General features: G+C 39.9%; 1 protein-coding gene across 3 annotated transcripts; it reads right to left on the reverse strand.

The window, feature by feature from the left end:
* Positions 1 to 1445: 1445 nt before the first annotated feature.
* On the reverse strand, positions 1446 to 17007 carry MMADHC (metabolism of cobalamin associated D). Of its 3 annotated transcripts, none has more exons than XM_044438300.1 (8): positions 16927 to 17007; positions 11838 to 11876; positions 9417 to 9561; positions 8907 to 9124; positions 7252 to 7360; positions 6744 to 6874; positions 3036 to 3122; positions 1446 to 1924 (listed from the first exon to the last, which is right to left on the reverse strand). In XM_044438300.1, exons 2-8 carry the CDS (start codon positions 11850 to 11852, stop codon positions 1730 to 1732), a joined length of 900 nt encoding a protein of 299 aa, XP_044294235.1. In that variant the 5' UTR covers positions 11853 to 11876; positions 16927 to 17007; the 3' UTR covers positions 1446 to 1729. The 3 variants fall into 3 exon arrangements, with proteins under 3 accessions (XP_044294235.1, XP_044294236.1, XP_044294234.1); XM_044438301.1 differs by lacking the exon at positions 16927 to 17007 and adding an exon at positions 11973 to 12169; XM_044438299.1 differs by lacking the exon at positions 16927 to 17007 and having other exon boundaries at positions 11838 to 12169.
* Between the last annotated feature and the right edge of the window lie 1030 nt (positions 17008 to 18037).

Below are 18037 nucleotides of genomic sequence, written 5' to 3' on the forward strand. Positions count from 1 at the left end.
TTCTGACTCGCTCTGTTTCTATGTTTCCCTGCTTTCTACCCACTGGAAGTTTTTTATTTGAGGCAAAGGAGCCCTCATATTGTGATTTCTTCACCGGTAGCCTACAAAATAGCATCCACCAGGTGACTGGATTCCTCATTTCACCTGCATCCCCCTGAAATCTGCTCTGGAGGGATGGGAGACCATCCAAGGCAGGTTTTGATGGAGGACAGGGGAAGAGAAGATGGGCAAGTTCCATTGCACAAATGGAATTCCACTCGTGTGGCAGTGGATACAATCCACTGACTGATGCTTATATCACCTTCCAGTTAAAAGTCCATTCTGGTATCTCATTCTGTTGCATTCCTATACCAAGTTTTAGATAGTGAGAGTATTGGCCAACAGGTAGCACCTTTGAGCAAGACTACATGAAAAAAAAAGTATAAATGATATAAACACACATATATTACATATACTTAGTATGTGTATATCTAAGTAAAATCTAACCAAAGACTTGACCATACAGAAATCTTTAACCACCACCACCACCACCGTGAACTTTCAAAGAAGTCTATTGAAAAAATAGCTTATTTCTTTATGAAACAGCTTTGGTGCAACAGCAGGCATCCAGATAAGGAATGCTAACCCAAGTAACCCATGATGTTACATGGACATTTACTGCAATCCAGTGGGTTGCTCTGAAAAGCAATGAATACCCCAAGCACTGAGTGTACACACAGACACACCCCACAACGAGGGCAGGTACAATGACCATGGCTCAATGGGCAGTACTCATTCAAACAAAAAAGACTTCTACTGACAGAATATATATCTGTATTCAAGGCAGGGTCCGCAAAGGGGAAATCAGCTATCTTGCTTGCTAATACAAATAAAATATTACATTCTTTTATGTTTGTTAGTAGAAACAAGATAGAAAAGAGTCTTTAGTATAAAAACTGATTTTCTTATTTACACTGGAATAATTTGTTTTACTACCAGTGCAATCCCGTCTTCTCAGAAATATGTTCTACTGAGTTCAGTGGACCTACTCTAAACTAGAGTGGTACAGAATTTCAGTCTACTTTTAAAATGTATCTTGTTATGACATGCTGATGTGCGATGCAATTACATACAGATTTCTATGACTAAGAATATGAGGCCAATTAGAAACATGTTACATATCAGACATATTTAGCTGTTGTAGCTGTAGGGAAAATTGAAGCTGGCCTTTAAAAGACAGGCTGGTAATATTGCGTGCTTATATTCCTCATGAAGACAGACACACAGACTCTTGCTTGGAACAGATTCCAACTAAAACATGGAAAACAGAAATAAGGTACTGCTAGTATAAATGAAGGGTTGAGATTGTTTTCCTTCCTACTAAAAATACTTTGCTCAAAATTATAAAAATGGAAGACTACTGTCTGCTCAATTTTAATTAATAATCAGGAACACACTAATGGAAATGTTATTAAACTGTTGAGGATTTGTATTCCAAAACAGGATTTATTGTGGATGTTTTGTTTTATTTAAAATATCAGAAAGTAACACTTTAAAATATTGAATACTACATCACATAGACCTACCTTTCAAGTAAAGGTACTACCTGATAAATCATGTGCAGAGACTACATATCCCATGAACATAAAAAATAAATAACAGGTCTTTTATTATCTATAAATCAGTGTAATTAAGCGCTCAGTATGTCCCAACAGTGTTTATTGAGCAACTCTTAAGTAAGAAGATGTAGTTAATTGTCACGCAGTTTCTTCATGATAGGACTGTCAGGAGTGGCATTAGTGAAAATGCTTCCTACCACCACGTGTGTTCCCCAGAGATTATGACGAATAACTTTACAGCAACCAAGGTCTTCCACAGAGAATCCTAAATGGCGATAGCGTTCATCCGTTTCAAAAAGGGTGCTGTTTGTATAAGGGCCAAAAAACTGTAAGGGGGAAAAAGAAAACTTGAAGTATCTTTATAGTGACATTCTTGAATGTATTTCAGCATATAATGACATTAAGTTCAGACATAAATGCTTTAGTATGGTACTTGTATGCTTTATACTATAATTGTTAGTCTTCTAAAAATGCTGGTGCAAAAGTAATTATAATGCACCATTCTCCATACTAACTAGAAATTCCCTGCAAGATCATATGATGACACAGGTTCATTGCTTCATCTATATTTATATCAAAAATGTGTTTTTGATTCTTACACTAAGGAACTTTGAATCAATAGCATGCCACATACTGCAGTAGCACATTCTAGCAAAGTATCCACATCAGCACTGTTAAGATTCAAGTGTAAGGAAAACTCATAGACACACTTAGTCAGGGAATATAAAATACCCTTACTAAGGGTAAGGCATTGCTTTTTATATGACTGAATTTACCGATAGTTTATATCTGGTATATTCGTAGTACCTTGGTATAGAGTCTGATATGGCAACTTCCCTCACAATGATTAACAAATTAGAAATGATATTGATATGGCTGCACATGAATGAATCAAGGAAGCCTCTACCATCCTTAACACATCACCATCATGATCTGAATGAACCTTGCATACTTTAATAGTTCAAAAGAAGAACAAGAATCAGTGCAGGGGAACATTAGAATAAGATGAGAAAGATTTAGGTTGAAATACCCACTCAACGTGAAGCTAGCTGGGTGACCCGAGTCTGTCATTTCCATAACCTAACCTATAACATTCACATGGGTGTTGTGGGAAGAAAGTGAGGAAAACCAAATGTACCTCCCTGAACTCCTTGGAGGAAAGGGAGAATATCAATGTGGCAACTGCAAGCAAACAAAAATTCTACTAATTCTTAATTTGCCAACTATGATAGGGCTTTCTTTGATATGGCTGGAAAGTGAGACGGACTGTCACAAACATCAAATGGAAGGCTACAAAAATGAATTCAAGTAAGCCTACGAATGGCTTCAAGAAGAACTAGCAGTAAACAGCAGGCAGGCAGAACTGATACTCCATTGTTAGCTTGCCTGAGATGAATGCTGCTTAATCTTCTCTCTACCATTGGTAGAAATACTTACTGCCAATCCTGAAGTTGGGTCAATGAAATCGGCCCAGTAGCCTTCAGCAGATAAAGCATAGCAAATTTCCTTGGCACCGTTGATAAACTAGAACAGGAAAAATAGAAAGATGCTCAATACAAGTAAGGTTAATGCCTTTTGCTTCTCCCTGCACAAAGTTAATGCACGTCTGAACATACTTCTGGTTGAAAAAGCTGAATGACAGTATTAAGAGGATTAAAATTGATAACCTATATTGAAATATTATGGTTACATGAAGCTTAGAAGAAATAATGTGTGTTAGTCAAGGATTAATAGTTTTGTACCATTTGGATAATGGGATTGCTTATATGGATTGCAGCATCATACTGGCTAACTTCATATTTCAAAAAATTAAACAGATAGACCTTACATATTTTCCAAAGTTTTGTCTGTTTTCATAGTGTATAACCCCCCCTTGCAATCCTGAAATTTCTTATACATTCATTTTAAATATAACAACAGTGTGCCATAGTGTCAGGCACGAATGGTAGTATCTCCCAAAACCTATAGCAAGTATTTTGAAAACAGATATATGCAAAGATTGTGTTAACCTCTAAATATATGTTTTTCTTTCAGGAGAAAAGCCTGAAAGAAAGCCTCAAAAGGGGTTACATAAGGGTGTGGAAGAAAACTTTGATTATAGCTGGAACTCTGGCAAAATTCATACCATGTGAGAGTGGTTAATAAACCATGGTGGCTTGTTAGCCAGCACCACCCTGGATATGTTGATAGCAGGCTAGCTCATTTCCCTAATTATGGTTGCCATAGCTTGTTTTAGGGTCGTGAAGTGTGCTTTAAATCACCAGATCAAGGTACTTGCCAGGTTCAGACATGCGAGTTTATCACAGGGGAATCAAGTGACAACCTGACACTCACAGGTCCTCATATGTATGTGTTCTTAGCACTGTGGCAAAAGGAAGTGCATTAGTCATATCAAGAAAATGCCCAATACAAGGGATATGAACTGCTGTAGAAGCTGACTGTGATCTAGGAGGTTCACTTGGTATAGGCAATGCCTTCCTGAGTCAATTTGTATTCCAGATGTTCAATACTTTGGACACCATCAGATAATCATATTTTGGCTTTTGCTGTCCTTTCACGGCACAATCAAATAAGAAGGTCTCTGATTAACCATAAGGGGTTTAGCCTTTAATCCCTTATATTTGTCAGTTAATAAATCAACTGCACTCAAAGGGGCTTACTTCTGAACATATCCATATAACCTGAAGTTGGTTTAATATCCTGCCTTGTCTCAAAACTTTTAATCATGGTTTTTCCTTCAAACAGAAGGGGAAATTATGGTTAGTTCAAAGCTTCCTAGTTTGATTGGTCATGCTATGACTATGAAAGGAAGAAAGGAACTATGTGCACGGACAAAAGGCCTGCATATATGTCAAGATATAATGATCCAAACCAGGGAAGTTTATTTTATTTGTTATTTTTAAAGTTTAATTAGCATTTAGACTGGCTGAAGCAAATGGCAAGATTTCATTAATGATACTGTGTTTTTCCAATGGTTGCACAAGCAGAAGGTATATTACACAAGCATGGCATGCAATTCAGTGCCGATGAGTAAATACACTTCTGCCTCAACTTATGCAACTGAGCACAACAAGTTTAGATAATATGAAATATTCAAAATACATATATATACAGATATTTATCTTTATATTAATCTTAGCTTAACAATTGCCATGAGCCATACTATTTGCAATCAATACATTTGCTATTTGTCCTGTAACACATACTAATGGAGAGATCCATACATTCATATATTGCAATGCAATTCTGATGATGAATCATCCTAAAAGTAAAACAAGTTTATCTTCACTGAGGACCTACTTTTTCTTATTAAGCTAAAGCTCAGAGGTCTAATCTGCCCATTTCAATTTTAAATTAAGACAATAAAACACCAACACACAATATACAAACATGTCTTATGCACTGTAGTCTTTTGATCCTAGTTTATCGTCTCACAATAGGCACTCTAACTGATGTTAATTAAAACAACGTGAGTCTTCAGCACTGCAACACCTTCATTTGCCCGCAACTATCTCTCATTACTCTAGCCCAAGTAGTTCATGCTAAGTTAGTCCCCCAAACTTATTTCAGATTGCCTACAATGCAAACAAACAGCCCATTCTATTGTGAATTTGCTGTTAGTAACCTTTAGGCCAGAAGGTTATGTCTACCATTCCAGCACCCTTACAGTTAACATATTAGAACTGACAGGAAGGTGCACAAGGAAGGAGGACGACAATTAAGATATAATTAGACCAGATTACAATGCCAAAGACCAACAGACCATGACTAACATAGAGACAGGGACACACTAACACACTAAAATAGAGTACTCCTCTGTATGCTGTTTTCACAGGGATAATTGAACAATATATTCTTCTCCAGCCCACATAATCTTAAACTGTATATAAGCTATTTGCGACTGTAAAAAAATTCAAATACAGTGAAGGGAACGGCTTTCTAGTTGTTGTTAACTGAAAGCTATTTAAGTAAAGAAAACACATCCAGCAAATACCATTATATAGTATATACCCAGCAGTAAGCACTGATCTGTCAGGATGCAATTATTTCTTAAATTCAAGTAACCAGCTACCAAAAAACCATGGGATTTAAGGAAGGATGACCTCTAGTGGCTAAACCCAATGTAGGCTTTATAGTAAATACAAGCAGGATTTAGGATCCAAACATTCACTGAGGAAACTAAATGCAAAACATTACAGCATGCAGTCTCACTAGAAAGTGGGTACATATAAAATAGTTTGGGGCTACTTTGTCTTGTACAAAGAGGAATTTTAAATACAAGAACCAAATATAACCATGTTTTCAGAAAGCAGTATTTTTAAAGCAGTTTCATTAACTCATGGTATTTTACGCAGTCTATTTATTTATTTATTTATTTATTAATTAAAACATTTCTATGCCGCCCCATTCGCCGAAGCCTCGGGGCGGCTCACAACATAAAGTGTAAAGTCTATGTCCTTTTTTTGAGTCTCTTTAGCACAGTCTCAAGAAGAAAATGTTTGGGTTGCTGAAATCAATCCAACCAATGCAAAAATGCGCACAAAAGAAATCCTTTGTTGAACTGGTGTTGCACGAACCTGTTGCTTGCCTAGGCTAAAGAGAAATGTGCTTTCTGCTGGACAATGAGAACTGTTTTACACAATGTCTATAATATTCTTTGAAGTTGGAGTATCAGAGGGAGCACCATATTACTCCTTCTTAGTGATTCAGTTGCACATAATGACAGACCATTGATTTAAAAGTGTGGGGTTGGGCGGGGTGTGCAAACAGCTGCCTTCTGTGTGCCTACCACTTCTGCTTGAGCACAAAAACTACAACTGACTCCTTTATAGGTTGTGCAGCTGAATAGGTAAAACTGAACTACTGGGCTCTTTAGAAGCTAGATAACCAAGCAGTTGACAAAATACAGGTTCACCAATAAGTTTAGTCTCTAGAAACCCAGCAGCCCAGGTTCCCACATCATGCCACACAACCTACAAAAGGAGCTGATTGTGGGTTGAGAACTAAAGTGGAAAAGGCATGTGTGTGAAAAACACTGCAAAAATCCCTCTATAATTATAACGTACGGACATTTGTGCACATTTGAAAAAGTCTCATTGTGAATGAAAAGCATATTATTTTTCATCATAAGACACCTAGACTTACATTTTCTATCAGACCTTCTCGCTCATTTTCTACCTCTTCACTCCAGGCAGTCATGTCATTTAATGTTTTTTGTGTAACTGTAAGCACTGTTAGATTATTGGATTTTACTTCCGGAAACATTGACTCAATATCTGCAAAGAAGTAAGAAATCAATGAAAGAACTTGGTTTTACAGTTGCTTTCTTCCACCACCCAATTTTTAAAAAAGCAAAGTCTTAAAAAAAAACCATTGTATTACTCAGCAACCCCAGATATAATGAAGAGAGATACACTCCTGAAAGAAATACTGCCTTATTGCTGAGTTACACATGTTGCTCATTTATTAAAGTATACTATTTCATAAAAAACAACAACAAAGATTTTGAAAAGAAAACTGATCACAATACTCTGAAGCTGCAGCAAAGATCAAAAGTACTCTTTTTATACAAGAAAGCACTCTTCCCTTTGATTATGAAATTAGCTAAGATAATTAAAATTGGGAAAATGCCAGAGAGAAAATGCACACATACCTCTGCGCAACAGTTCTGGGCATGCTTGTATTGCACATTCTACCCTTGCTGTTTCAAAGTAGTTCTTGGCATTACTAACTTCTTGTTGTTTATGAGGAAAATCACGGTTCTAAGAAATAACAACAGGTTATTATTAGGTTGAAGTAATATACAATAGCAAGTGTGATGGAATATTTGGTATAGAATGCTGTGCCAGTTTTAGAATGCTAAAACTCGGAAAAAGCTGTATCCTTCAACTCTGACCAACTGAAGTGCCTCCCTCTTTATGATACGCTACAGGCGACCAACACGACATTATATTCCTAGGTCACTGGTAGCTATGCACTAATGTGCTCACCTCAAAAATCAGGACACAAGGTTAGAGAGGCTCAGTTCATTAGTATTGGTAATTTCATCTCAGAATACCACCACAGAATGAATGAGCACGGTTAAAACACAGTAGGATTTGTGCTCTTGACAAGATCAGCACAAAGATGCAGTTCACTTTCACTATTAAATATATTATCCAGCAATGTGTGGATAAAGGAGCGTGCTTGTTGAGTTCCAGGCTACACAATCAATTTATGCAGAGTTACAGTGAAGGCCAACGGACTAGGCTAGAGATATGTACATATGAAGTGATGGTGAAATTTAGATCTTTATGCCACAGAATCTATCAGAATGTGGCCAAAGTATTTTCTGATGAAAAAGTTGTGAAACAGTCGAATAATTGCAAGTCAACGTCTTTAGAGTCTGGAACTGGCCATAAATCCAAGTACTCCCCCAAAGCGGAATAGAATCCTATACGTTTCCTAAATAGCATCCCTGTATGAAATGCTTTGCAATATCATTGTAATATCATGACACATACTTGTAGCAGCCAGTCTGGACTGCGTATCTGGTAATGTAGTCAGTAGGCAAGCAAAAGATGTGCCTTAGGTCCCTTTACTTGCTTTTGAGGAATTTAGTCTCAAGCTGAAATCCTATACAGACTGACCTGGAAGATAGTACCACTGAATTCAGTGGGACTGACTTCTAAGTAAACTTGCAGTGTTGTCCCACAACATAAGCTTGAAAAATATTATTGGTTATTATTTGATAGTCAAGAGTTGTGCATAAAGGCTGAGAGCGTCCATAAGCCATAAGTTAAAAGAAGCAAGGAGGAAGGAGGGGATGGGATACTTTGACTGATCTGCATTATTCTATGATGTGTTAACTATTACCCAACATCTTCTCAAGGTAAAAGGTAGACAATGCAATTTTTACACCAAGTATTTTAAAGCCCTCTCACTGATGTGCATGAAGCCAAGAACACAACTGCTCCTGAGCAGTAGATTCATCACTGCTACTCCAATATTGCTACCTTCATTTTATGGTGTCAGAATACATTAGGAGTCACTGTTCAAACATTTAGCCCACCCTAGCCCACCAGTTATTTAAATGGAAAGAGAGGCGTACTGGAAAATGCTTGAACAAAAATGCTTGAACCAAGCCTCACAACTTTCTGTAGTTCACAAAGCAGAACTTCTTGTCCAGTAAGTAGTTATACTGACATCTATGGCACAGTAAGAACTGGGCCTTATTGGGCCACACAATAGTTTTATCCCTGAGAGAAGAGAACCCTTCTCCCAGATAAGTACCCATGGATCATGTGGCACTGACACGTAGCTTCTTACCTGGAATTCACTGATGTATTGAGCCATCACAAATCCATGCCTTTCACTTGCCAAAGGTTCAACTAATATGTCAGGCAGTTTTTTATGAGTTTGCACTGTCTTCTGAAATGTGGTACCATTTAGATGACAGTCAAAACCTATGTTACCCGGTAGTTGAAATCTTTGGTCTTGGGGACCAAATGGTCCCATTACTTCATCTGGCCACACAGTTCTTGGACCTGTCAAAAGTCAGATTAGATTTATGTCATTTAAAAGCACATACATCATTCCTGTTGTAAAAGATTTTTTTTTTCATATTGCTATATTATACCAGATAGTTCAAGGAAGAATCTGAGAAATTAGGTCCCTGCTCTTAGTGAAACTTAGTTCCAAACAGCATCATATTTTATGATATTTAGTTCCAAGTATCATGAAATACAGATGAAATTTCATGTATATATGAATTATTCCCTCAGTTATATGATTTTTAAATGCTAATTGATGTAAAAAATTTTTTAGAATTGTCCTTACATATGTCAGGAGGTTCAGCAGCGACAGAAGGCTCATCTGAGTCCGATGATCCTGCTGTGGAAAAAGACTTGGGAGTTACAACTCTTCTAACCAAAGAATAAAATCCTGGCAGGTATGTCACCATTCTAGCTCTGTTACAAAGCACCTAAAGAGGATACAAAGAGAACTGAATATAGCACAGGATCCACATTAAAATGACCAACACAATACACAATTTCTTAATCCGTGAGGTAGAAAACTCCACTATTGCATTCAAATGTTCTGTATTACCATTTAAGAAATTGAAATAAGGCAAAAAATTAACACTTTTGGAACATGTGCACAGTATTCAACATTTTGTCAAAATGCTACCTCTGGGTCTGGGGTAGACAATCTTGCATCTTCTAGAATTTTTCTTTTACTACAATTCCTAACAGCTGTTCCCAGAGGCTGTAACCGATAATAAAGTATTATGGGAACTGTAGACCAAAAGATCTCTGTTCTAAGTATGTAGCACTTTCTAACTAGGGAAAAAGTAAAACATATATATATGTGCTTGGAAGTATGTTAAGGAAGCATATTTTAAAAAATAGATGTATTCATCAATTTTATCTGAAGATACCACCTTTTCAACTGCAAAGCTGGCAAACTAGTTGAGGATAAGCTAGCTTTAGTGCTTGACCATTTTTATATGCTGGTAGAAAATTCAATCACAGCCCTGGACAGCTGTACTGTACTGTTGTTCAAGAGTCAAAGTCTCATATCAAAAGAAGAAAAAATTAAAAACATGAAACCAAAAATTTCTTCAGTTGTTTTTTCCTGAATCTGAACATGGTCTGCATCAACAGGGCTCCAAAGGCAATATTGTCTCAATTTAGTTTTATTCTGAAGTCTGGTGAAAACAAATACCAACATTAACTACTTCACTACTGATTATTTGGTTGACACTGTGCTCCATTTTTTATCTTGAATCCCAACCTTCTCTAAACTCTTGAAAATTATTACAAAATTGTTAGCAGCTCATACAGAACCATCTTCAGCACAAGAAAAGTTTTTAGGATACTTCATTCATTTGTAAATGTTGTAAGTCAAGGTCTTAAAAAAACAAAAGACAAGTATCTGGCTAAAACTTAAAAAACAAAACTTATTCTCTGGGTTGTCAAAGAGGGAATGAACTAATTCCAAACCATATTGTCAGATTCTGGTTTAGAGAGGAAACAAACCAGAGTCCCAGTTTAGATGCAACACAAAGCTTTTGCTTCCTGGTTAGTTCACCAGTAGAAGCAAACAGACATCATGCAAAGGTGACCACTTGCTTATACTCCCTTCTTAAACCTTGAGCACATAATTTCTAATTGCAATAACCTATCAGAACAGTTTTATGTACCTACAGTGCACTGACAAGTTGAAGTTACTGTCCTATAATTCTGTTTTGTCTCACATCATATTATAGGAAAATTGAAGGGGTTGAGTTCTTCCTACTTAAAGTAACAGGCTGCAGAGCTACCTTAATGAATGCACTTGCAGTTATAGTAAAACAGAGCATGCAGAAATGTAAGCAAACTACAGATACATATATTTAGTCCACTGAGCTGTCCTTATGTAATACATTTTGTTTCTTACACTGCATGAAGTGCAAGATAACGTGATATTGCACTCAATCCCAAATCAAATCCATGATACCTAGTATAAACCATTCAATTCTGATCACTACCACTATTTAACATGTATATGAATGAACCATTGTTGTTCATCACATTTGTGATGTATTTGAACCAGTAACAGTATGTGGTAAGGGTACGACACTTAAAACTATGCAATGAAAGCAGCATTTTTCTAAAGAAGAAAACATGCTTACACTCACACTGCAGCCTCCTGAGTACTTTCTAAAAGACTTTAGAATGGCAAAGGATCTACAGTGGGCTGGCAGAAGCCACCTCCACTCCAGGCAAGCAGACGAGCTCTCACAAAAGCAGCCCTCTGGATATTATCCTATGTTTTTACAGTGCTTGTCTTCCTCCCTCCCTTCCAAAATTTTCCATGTGTAGGCAGCCCTACCAAATAAAGTAGGAATGCTTGACGTATTTACAACATGGTGAAAGCATCTATTGATGTTTCTTTCCCAGTGGTCATCCAACATCTAGCTATTCAAGTAGCAAAGCAAATTACTACATAAAGCATTTTTATTAAGGAGCTACACATCTTTTACAGATTCAATTCAGTTATACAACACATTGCAATTTATAACATATTAAATGCAAATACTCCAGTCTAACGGTTTTCACTTCTGTCTTCACAGGTTTGTCACTTGAAGGATGAGCACTCTTTGCATGTCACATAAACTACTGAACCCACAACACAAAAATGTTAATAAAAATACTCATTACAGGCATATTTATCTGTATGGTAATTGTAAAAATACAAACACGATATAATACTTACACTGGCCATTTCCATGGATATCTTCGTTGAAAGTTCTCTCTGAAACAGAGGCACACACGCATCAGAGTGATTGGTTAAGTAACACACTGGGCCTGAATTGCAAGTTAAGATCCTAGTCATGCTGCAATGCCATACCACATTTACTGTGCATCAACACACTCCCAAATTCTCCTCTGGTAAGAATCTCCTTAACCTGGACCTGTACAACACAAACCAGAATAATAGAGAGCCATTAAGCATATGGAGGAAGCTGAAACAATAATAAAGGAGGCCACAGAATCTTCCCATCTTCTGACCTCATAAATTATTGGATGAATAGTTTCTAGCCTCTACATCTAGTTAAAATTCTGGTCCTTGAAGATTATGAAGAATGTTTATAGAACTGCAACAAAAACTTAAAGCAGGTTCAGTATTAATAAAAAAAAAGAAAGCTGACTTATCTGTAAATTTTACTACTTGCCCAATAAACAATGCAGAATCACAGAATAGCAGAGTTGGAAGGGGCCATGAAGGCCATTGGGTCCAGCCCCCTGCTGTTGCAGGGCACCACGTTACACCATCCCACTCAACAGGTTGCCCAGTTTCTTTCTGAGTATCTCTAGTATGAGAGAGCCCACCACCTCTCTAGGCAGCTGGTACCACTGTCATATTGCTCTTACAGTGTGGAAGTTTTCCTGATATCTAGTCTGAATCTGGGCTGTTGCAGCTTGAATTGATTATTCCGTGTCCTGCACTCTGGTATCAGCAAGAAGAGATCCTGACCTTCCTCTTCATGACATTCTTTGAGGTACTTATGGAGGGATATCATATCCCCCTCAGTCTTCTCCTCAAGGCCGAACATGCCCAGTTCTTTCAGTCTCTCCTCATAGGGCAGTGTTTCCAAACCCTGGATCATTTTTGTTGCCCTCCTCTGGACACTTTCTAATTTGTCTTCATCTTTCTTAAATCTTGGTGCAAAGAACCGGACACGGTATTCTAGATGAAGTCTGACTGGTGAAGAGTATAGGGAAAGTATTACTTCTCGTGATTTGAAAGTAATACTTCTATTAATGCATCCCAAAATAACATTTGCCCTTTTTGCAGTTGCATTGCATTGTTGGCTCATATTTAACCTATATTTAACCTACTGTCCACAATTCCTCTGAGATCTTTTTGCTTTTTCAGTTCTGCTGAGCCATATATTCCCCCCAGTGTATTGATGCATTTGGTTTCTTTTTCCTAGGTGGAGAACTTGGCACTTGTCCTTATTGAATTTCATTCTGTTGCTTTCAGCCCAGTGTTCAAGTTTATCAGATCGCCCTGGATCTTCATTCTGTCTTGTAGGGGGTTTGCTAATCCACATTTGCTATAGGGAGTTTGCCATTTACAGTTTTGTATTGTATGCAAATCTGATGATCTTTCCTTGCACTTCCTCATCCAAATCCTTAATAAAGGTGTTGAAGAGCACTGGGCCCAGGACAGAACCCTGTGGCACCCCACTAGTCACCTCCATCCAATGTGAGAAGGTGCCATTGAGGAGCACTTTTTTGTCTGGTTTAGCAGCCAATTTTGGACCCACCTAATAGTTTTTCAGGGACTGCAGGTGGTGCAGTGGTTTAAACCACTGTGCTGCTGGGCTGGTAAATCAAAAGGTTGCCAGTTCGAATCTGCACAACAGGGTGAGTTCCCATTGCTCCATCCCAGCTCCTGCCAACCTTGCAGTTCGAAATCCTGCAAATGCCAGTAGATAAAAAGGCACCCCTTCGGCGGGCAGGTAACAGCGTTCTGTGCACTTCGGTCATGCCAGCCACATGCCCATGGAAACTGTCTACGGACAAATGCTGGCTCCCTCGGCCAGGAAACAGAGATGAGCACCGCCCCCTAGAGTCAGGCATGACTGGACTTAACGTCAAGGGGAAACCTTTACCTTTAATAGTCTTTCTGTCTAGTCAGTTTTTGCTAACTTGCTTATCAGGATGTTGTGTGGCACTATGTTGAAAGCTTTGCTAAAGTCTAGCTTTAAAGTGTAGCTTTAATGAAAGCCAGAACACTGTCCCTGGCCTGGGTAACGTCTATTGTAACTTTAAGGACTGATCTTATGGCCCCTAAAAATCAACAGGGTGGAGGTGGGGGAACAGGATAATGTGGCACTCTTATTCTGAGTTAGGAATCTTTGCTGTGATTCCCTACCCACCACTTGCAGCTCGCACTACCTTATTCCCTGAAGTTGGAACGTCTGACCATCCAGTTAAAATGTGGAGGGGGAGAGGCAGATCTCCTCCATTGCTCTTTCTGCTGTATAATGGATGCTTGTACGCTTCCAAATTCAGGGTCTTACAAGCACTGCATTTGCAGCAATTAAGATTGCACTCTAAATTAATGTAAATTCCCCAACAATACATTCAGTAAGGAACTTGCTCATCTGAGATGTTAACACAAAGTAGTTCTGAAGCATTACTTTAAAACCATCACACATGGAAAGTTACTTCTCTTTAACACTTCTTTTTAATAATACTTATTTTGTGGGAAACTTTCAAATTTCAGATATGAAAACTGCTGCGATGAGGATAATTAATCAGGACAGTGACCAGGGACAAATTGGGAGACACTTTACTTAAAGCAATAAGAAATGTCATTTTACCACTTTCCTACAGCCCATTTTCTTCCCACATCCCTCTATAGGCAACTTTTCTACATTCCCATCTCTTACAACTTCTCTAAATTAGGCATTTATTGTGTGCTGGTGATCCCTCACTCACAGAAGTGTGCAGAGCTTTTGTAAAACATTGTTGCTCAGAAGAAGGCCTCTCCTGAGTTTTCCAACCTTTTTCAAGTTTTTTTTTTTGAAACCAAGGAATCTGGTATTAAATTTTCAATAAACTAGAACAAAATTCTCATTAAAAAAATAAAAATCTGCTATACAGTTATACCGTAGTGCCACCTTGTGGTTGGCTAACAGAATATGTAGAAATGCAAGCCCCTGGAAAAAGCCCTTGTAAAGGATAAAGATTTCCTCCACAACAAAAACAAAAGCAGCCTCCATAAAGCAGAGCTTAAACTCTTCAAGCAGAGTTACTTGCTGCCTTTGGTTTATTTTTTGCTCTTTCTTCTATTATATTTTTGAAAAGAGACCAGCACTTTTCTTAAAAAATCACTTGGAAAGAAACCAGCAGTCCCTGAGCAAGGATCATAGGGTTGTCCAGAGAAACCCTTTTGAAGTCAGAGGCGGCACACTTCAACCGCTACCTCCCCACAGCTGGTGTGGAAAGAATTTGCCAACTGCCTCTGAGGTCAGGAGCAACACTGGCACAGAAAAAAGGGTGTTATCGTGTATGGAAAGGAGAGGAAACTGCAAGGCTGGGATGTGCAAAGTCCTGTGCCTCCTTAAGCCTTCTCCGCTCTCCCTCCACAGTGTCCAAATTTGGAGGCTTTGGAGTAGAAAGCATGCGATCCTATGCCTTTTTTTTAAACACAGAGTCCTCAAGCAACCCAGTGTTCCCCTCCCATATGAATGTCTGAGCAGGCATAGGATTGCACCTTTAAAAAACGGAAGAGAATGTGGACCAGACAGCAGTCATAAAGGTATTTACTCAAACAGTTAGAAGTCCTTTTATATTTACTTGCACTTGCTCTCAGGTAAGTCTGCTCTGTCGGCTGTACTTTCAATGTAATTCTATCCACAACATTAGGAAAAGTAAGTGGGCTGTCATCCATTAAAGATTATGCCATGATAAATTTGTTTATGATGTGTTCCCATACATGTTTAGACAGAAGAAATGCTACAATTTCCATGGCTGGGGGAATGCTGGGAGCTGCAGAACCTTTTCTGTTTAAACAGGCAAAAGATTGTACCTGGTAGTCTTTAAGGAAAAGTGGGCAACTTGCAGCACACCAGGTGTTCTGACTTACAACTCCTACCCTTGCCATTGGCTATACTGGCTAGAAATGGCCCAATTGTAACCCAAACCATTCGGAGAGCCATAGTTTGCCTACCCTGCCAGCGGTCTTTCTGCTGCTTTTGTTACAGAATAATAATTCTGGAAATGTTTACAAAATTAAGGTGGTGTTTTTCTCTCTTCCGAGTTATGTAAAAAGATGGGATCCCTTAAGAGAACAAAAGGAGCCCCATACTAGCTGGGGTGAGGTCACCTAACTTGTGGTCGCTTAGTTTTTTATCTCTCAGACTGATAACACATTTCTTTTCCTGCGAGGAAATCAAGGTGGCTTCCACGGGCCTCCTGTTCTCCCTTTTATCCTCTCAACCACCACCCCGTGAGGTAGTTGGGGCTGAGAGTCTACGGCTGCCCAAATCACCCAGTGAGCTTCATGGCCAACTGGGGACTAAACCCCAAACCTCCCAAGTCCCAGTCCCGCACTCTCACTGCCCCCCCGGCTCGGCTCGCTAGCCGCGTAGACACGGGAGCTGGGCAGGGGCCTCCTGTCGGTGGCCGCATCAGCGGTGCGCCGCGACCCACTCTCCCTGGAAGCCTGGTCTCCCCTGACACCCACCCTGCGGGCCGCCCAGTGATCCATTTCGGGTGTTGCCAAACTTCTAGGCAAATACATCCGGGGTTGGGCTGCTTTCCGAGAGCAGGAAACCCAACAGGTCAAACTGCATTGAAAACCACGCCAGGCTGGGACCGCAGCTCTAGATCCACCCCCCGTTGTCCGAAGTTGGAAGCAAGCACCGCTGCACTCAAAGGACCAAAGAGATATGGGGTGATATGGGGGTCTCTCCCCCCACCCCTGTCATGGGGGTGCCGGAAGAGGATGACGGCGACAGTGCGAGCGAAGGCTCCTCTGGCAGAATGAGGGCGCCGTGGGCCCGGAGAAGGGGAATGAGGGGGATTGGACTCTGAGGGGCCGGGACCGCCGGTGGGCTAATTCGCGATAGAGCACTCGAGCGGCTAGTCCTCATTGAGAAGCAGAACTTCTTAAAGCGGGAATTGATTAGGAAGCCATTCTGCGGCCTTGAAATAAAAGCAAGGTCGGGGGACCCTTCCGACAAACAGAAGACGTGGGGCAGGGGAGGGTGAGGAGAAGAGGAAGAGCAGAAGGGGGGCTCAATTTGGGAGCGGAGCCGAGAGAGCGCGTCCACCAGGCACGTTACCTCTTTCTTCTTACGGTCCGCTCGTTCCCATAAAATGGCAACCCAGGGCAACCAATCGATCCCCGCCTTCGTCGCTAAGGAAAGGGGCGGAGCCGGGGCGGGGAAAGAAGCTGGGAACTCCCCATAGCGTTTCCTCGCCCCGCCCGCGCTTCTTCCTGGATCGCTGCTCGAGGGCAGGCGAAAGCAATCGAGCCAAGTACTTTATGATTCGCCGGGAGCGTAACCGGGGCGAAGAGCTGCTGGGAAACCAATCGAGTAGCGCCACTTCGATGGCGGAGGGCGGGGAGGACGCGGAGGGGCATGTCCTCCTCCAAGAGGACTCGGCAGCGTCTTCACTCTGAAGCATCTCGAGTTGAATTCACTGGGGCTTTCTTCCATGGTTGGCGTAGGGCTGCAGCACACGCTAAGATGGTAGGCGAGAGATAGAGCAGTTCTGGGTACGCTCACTGCGAAGTAGATCCCATTAGGTTCGATAGGAATGGCTCTCAGGCCAGCGTGCGTAGTGCTGCAGTTTTAGTAGGGTTATAAAGAAAAAGAAAGTAAACACAAACTGTAGCTTCAACACACGGTGCTTCAGTATTTTTCTTTATAGTGTATATTGTTGTTATACATTGTACATATTGCTGTCTCTCAATCCAGACCTAACCTTTCCTAATTATGGGCTCTTTTGGAAAGAGAATACTGTACTGCTTTTAATACAAAAATTGTATTAAATTGTGGTGTATTTTCGTGTAACAATAAACTTTTGTTTGGGACCCCTTTTTTCTAGTTGGTTTTATTTTTGAGACTCCTGTCCTGGAGTTGTCAGTCTCTGCTAGTAGGTGGTTTAAATGCTGACCTGGGCACCTGGACTGGTCACTAGGTAACTCACTAGGTAACTCACTAGGTAACTCACTCACTTTCAGCTTAACCTACCTGACGGGGTGGTTGTGAGGAAAAAATGACTTACAGGGAAACTAAGCAACTTGTCTTGGGTTCTTCGCAAGAAGAAAAAAAGCAAGTTATAAAAAATTAAGCATAGGCAAGGGGTGGTCAAGGAGGCACCTTTATGCAGAAAGAGGTTGTACAACTATTGTACTGGGGAATGCTGGAAATTGTAGGGGGGGGGTTA

Source organism: Varanus komodoensis, unplaced genomic scaffold (assembly GCF_004798865.1).
Source record: "Varanus komodoensis strain SLA01 unplaced genomic scaffold, ASM479886v1 scaffold32, whole genome shotgun sequence".
NCBI lineage: Eukaryota > Metazoa > Chordata > Lepidosauria > Squamata > Varanidae > Varanus > Varanus komodoensis.

Bases quoted from the DNA above. Each gene is read 5' to 3' on its own strand.
- MMADHC (XM_044438299.1), bottom strand. From the start codon at position 11,957: ATGACTAGGATCTTAACTTGCAATTCAGGCCCAGTGTGTTACTTAACC. The intron at 7,361-8,906 runs GTAAGAAGCTAC...GTTATTTCTTAG, and splicing joins AATACATCAGTGAATTCCAG to AACCGTGATTTTCCTCATAA. The intron at 6,875-7,251 runs GTATGTGTGCAT...ACTTCTTTGCAG, and splicing joins CCCAGAACTGTTGCGCAGAG to ATATTGAGTCAATGTTTCCG.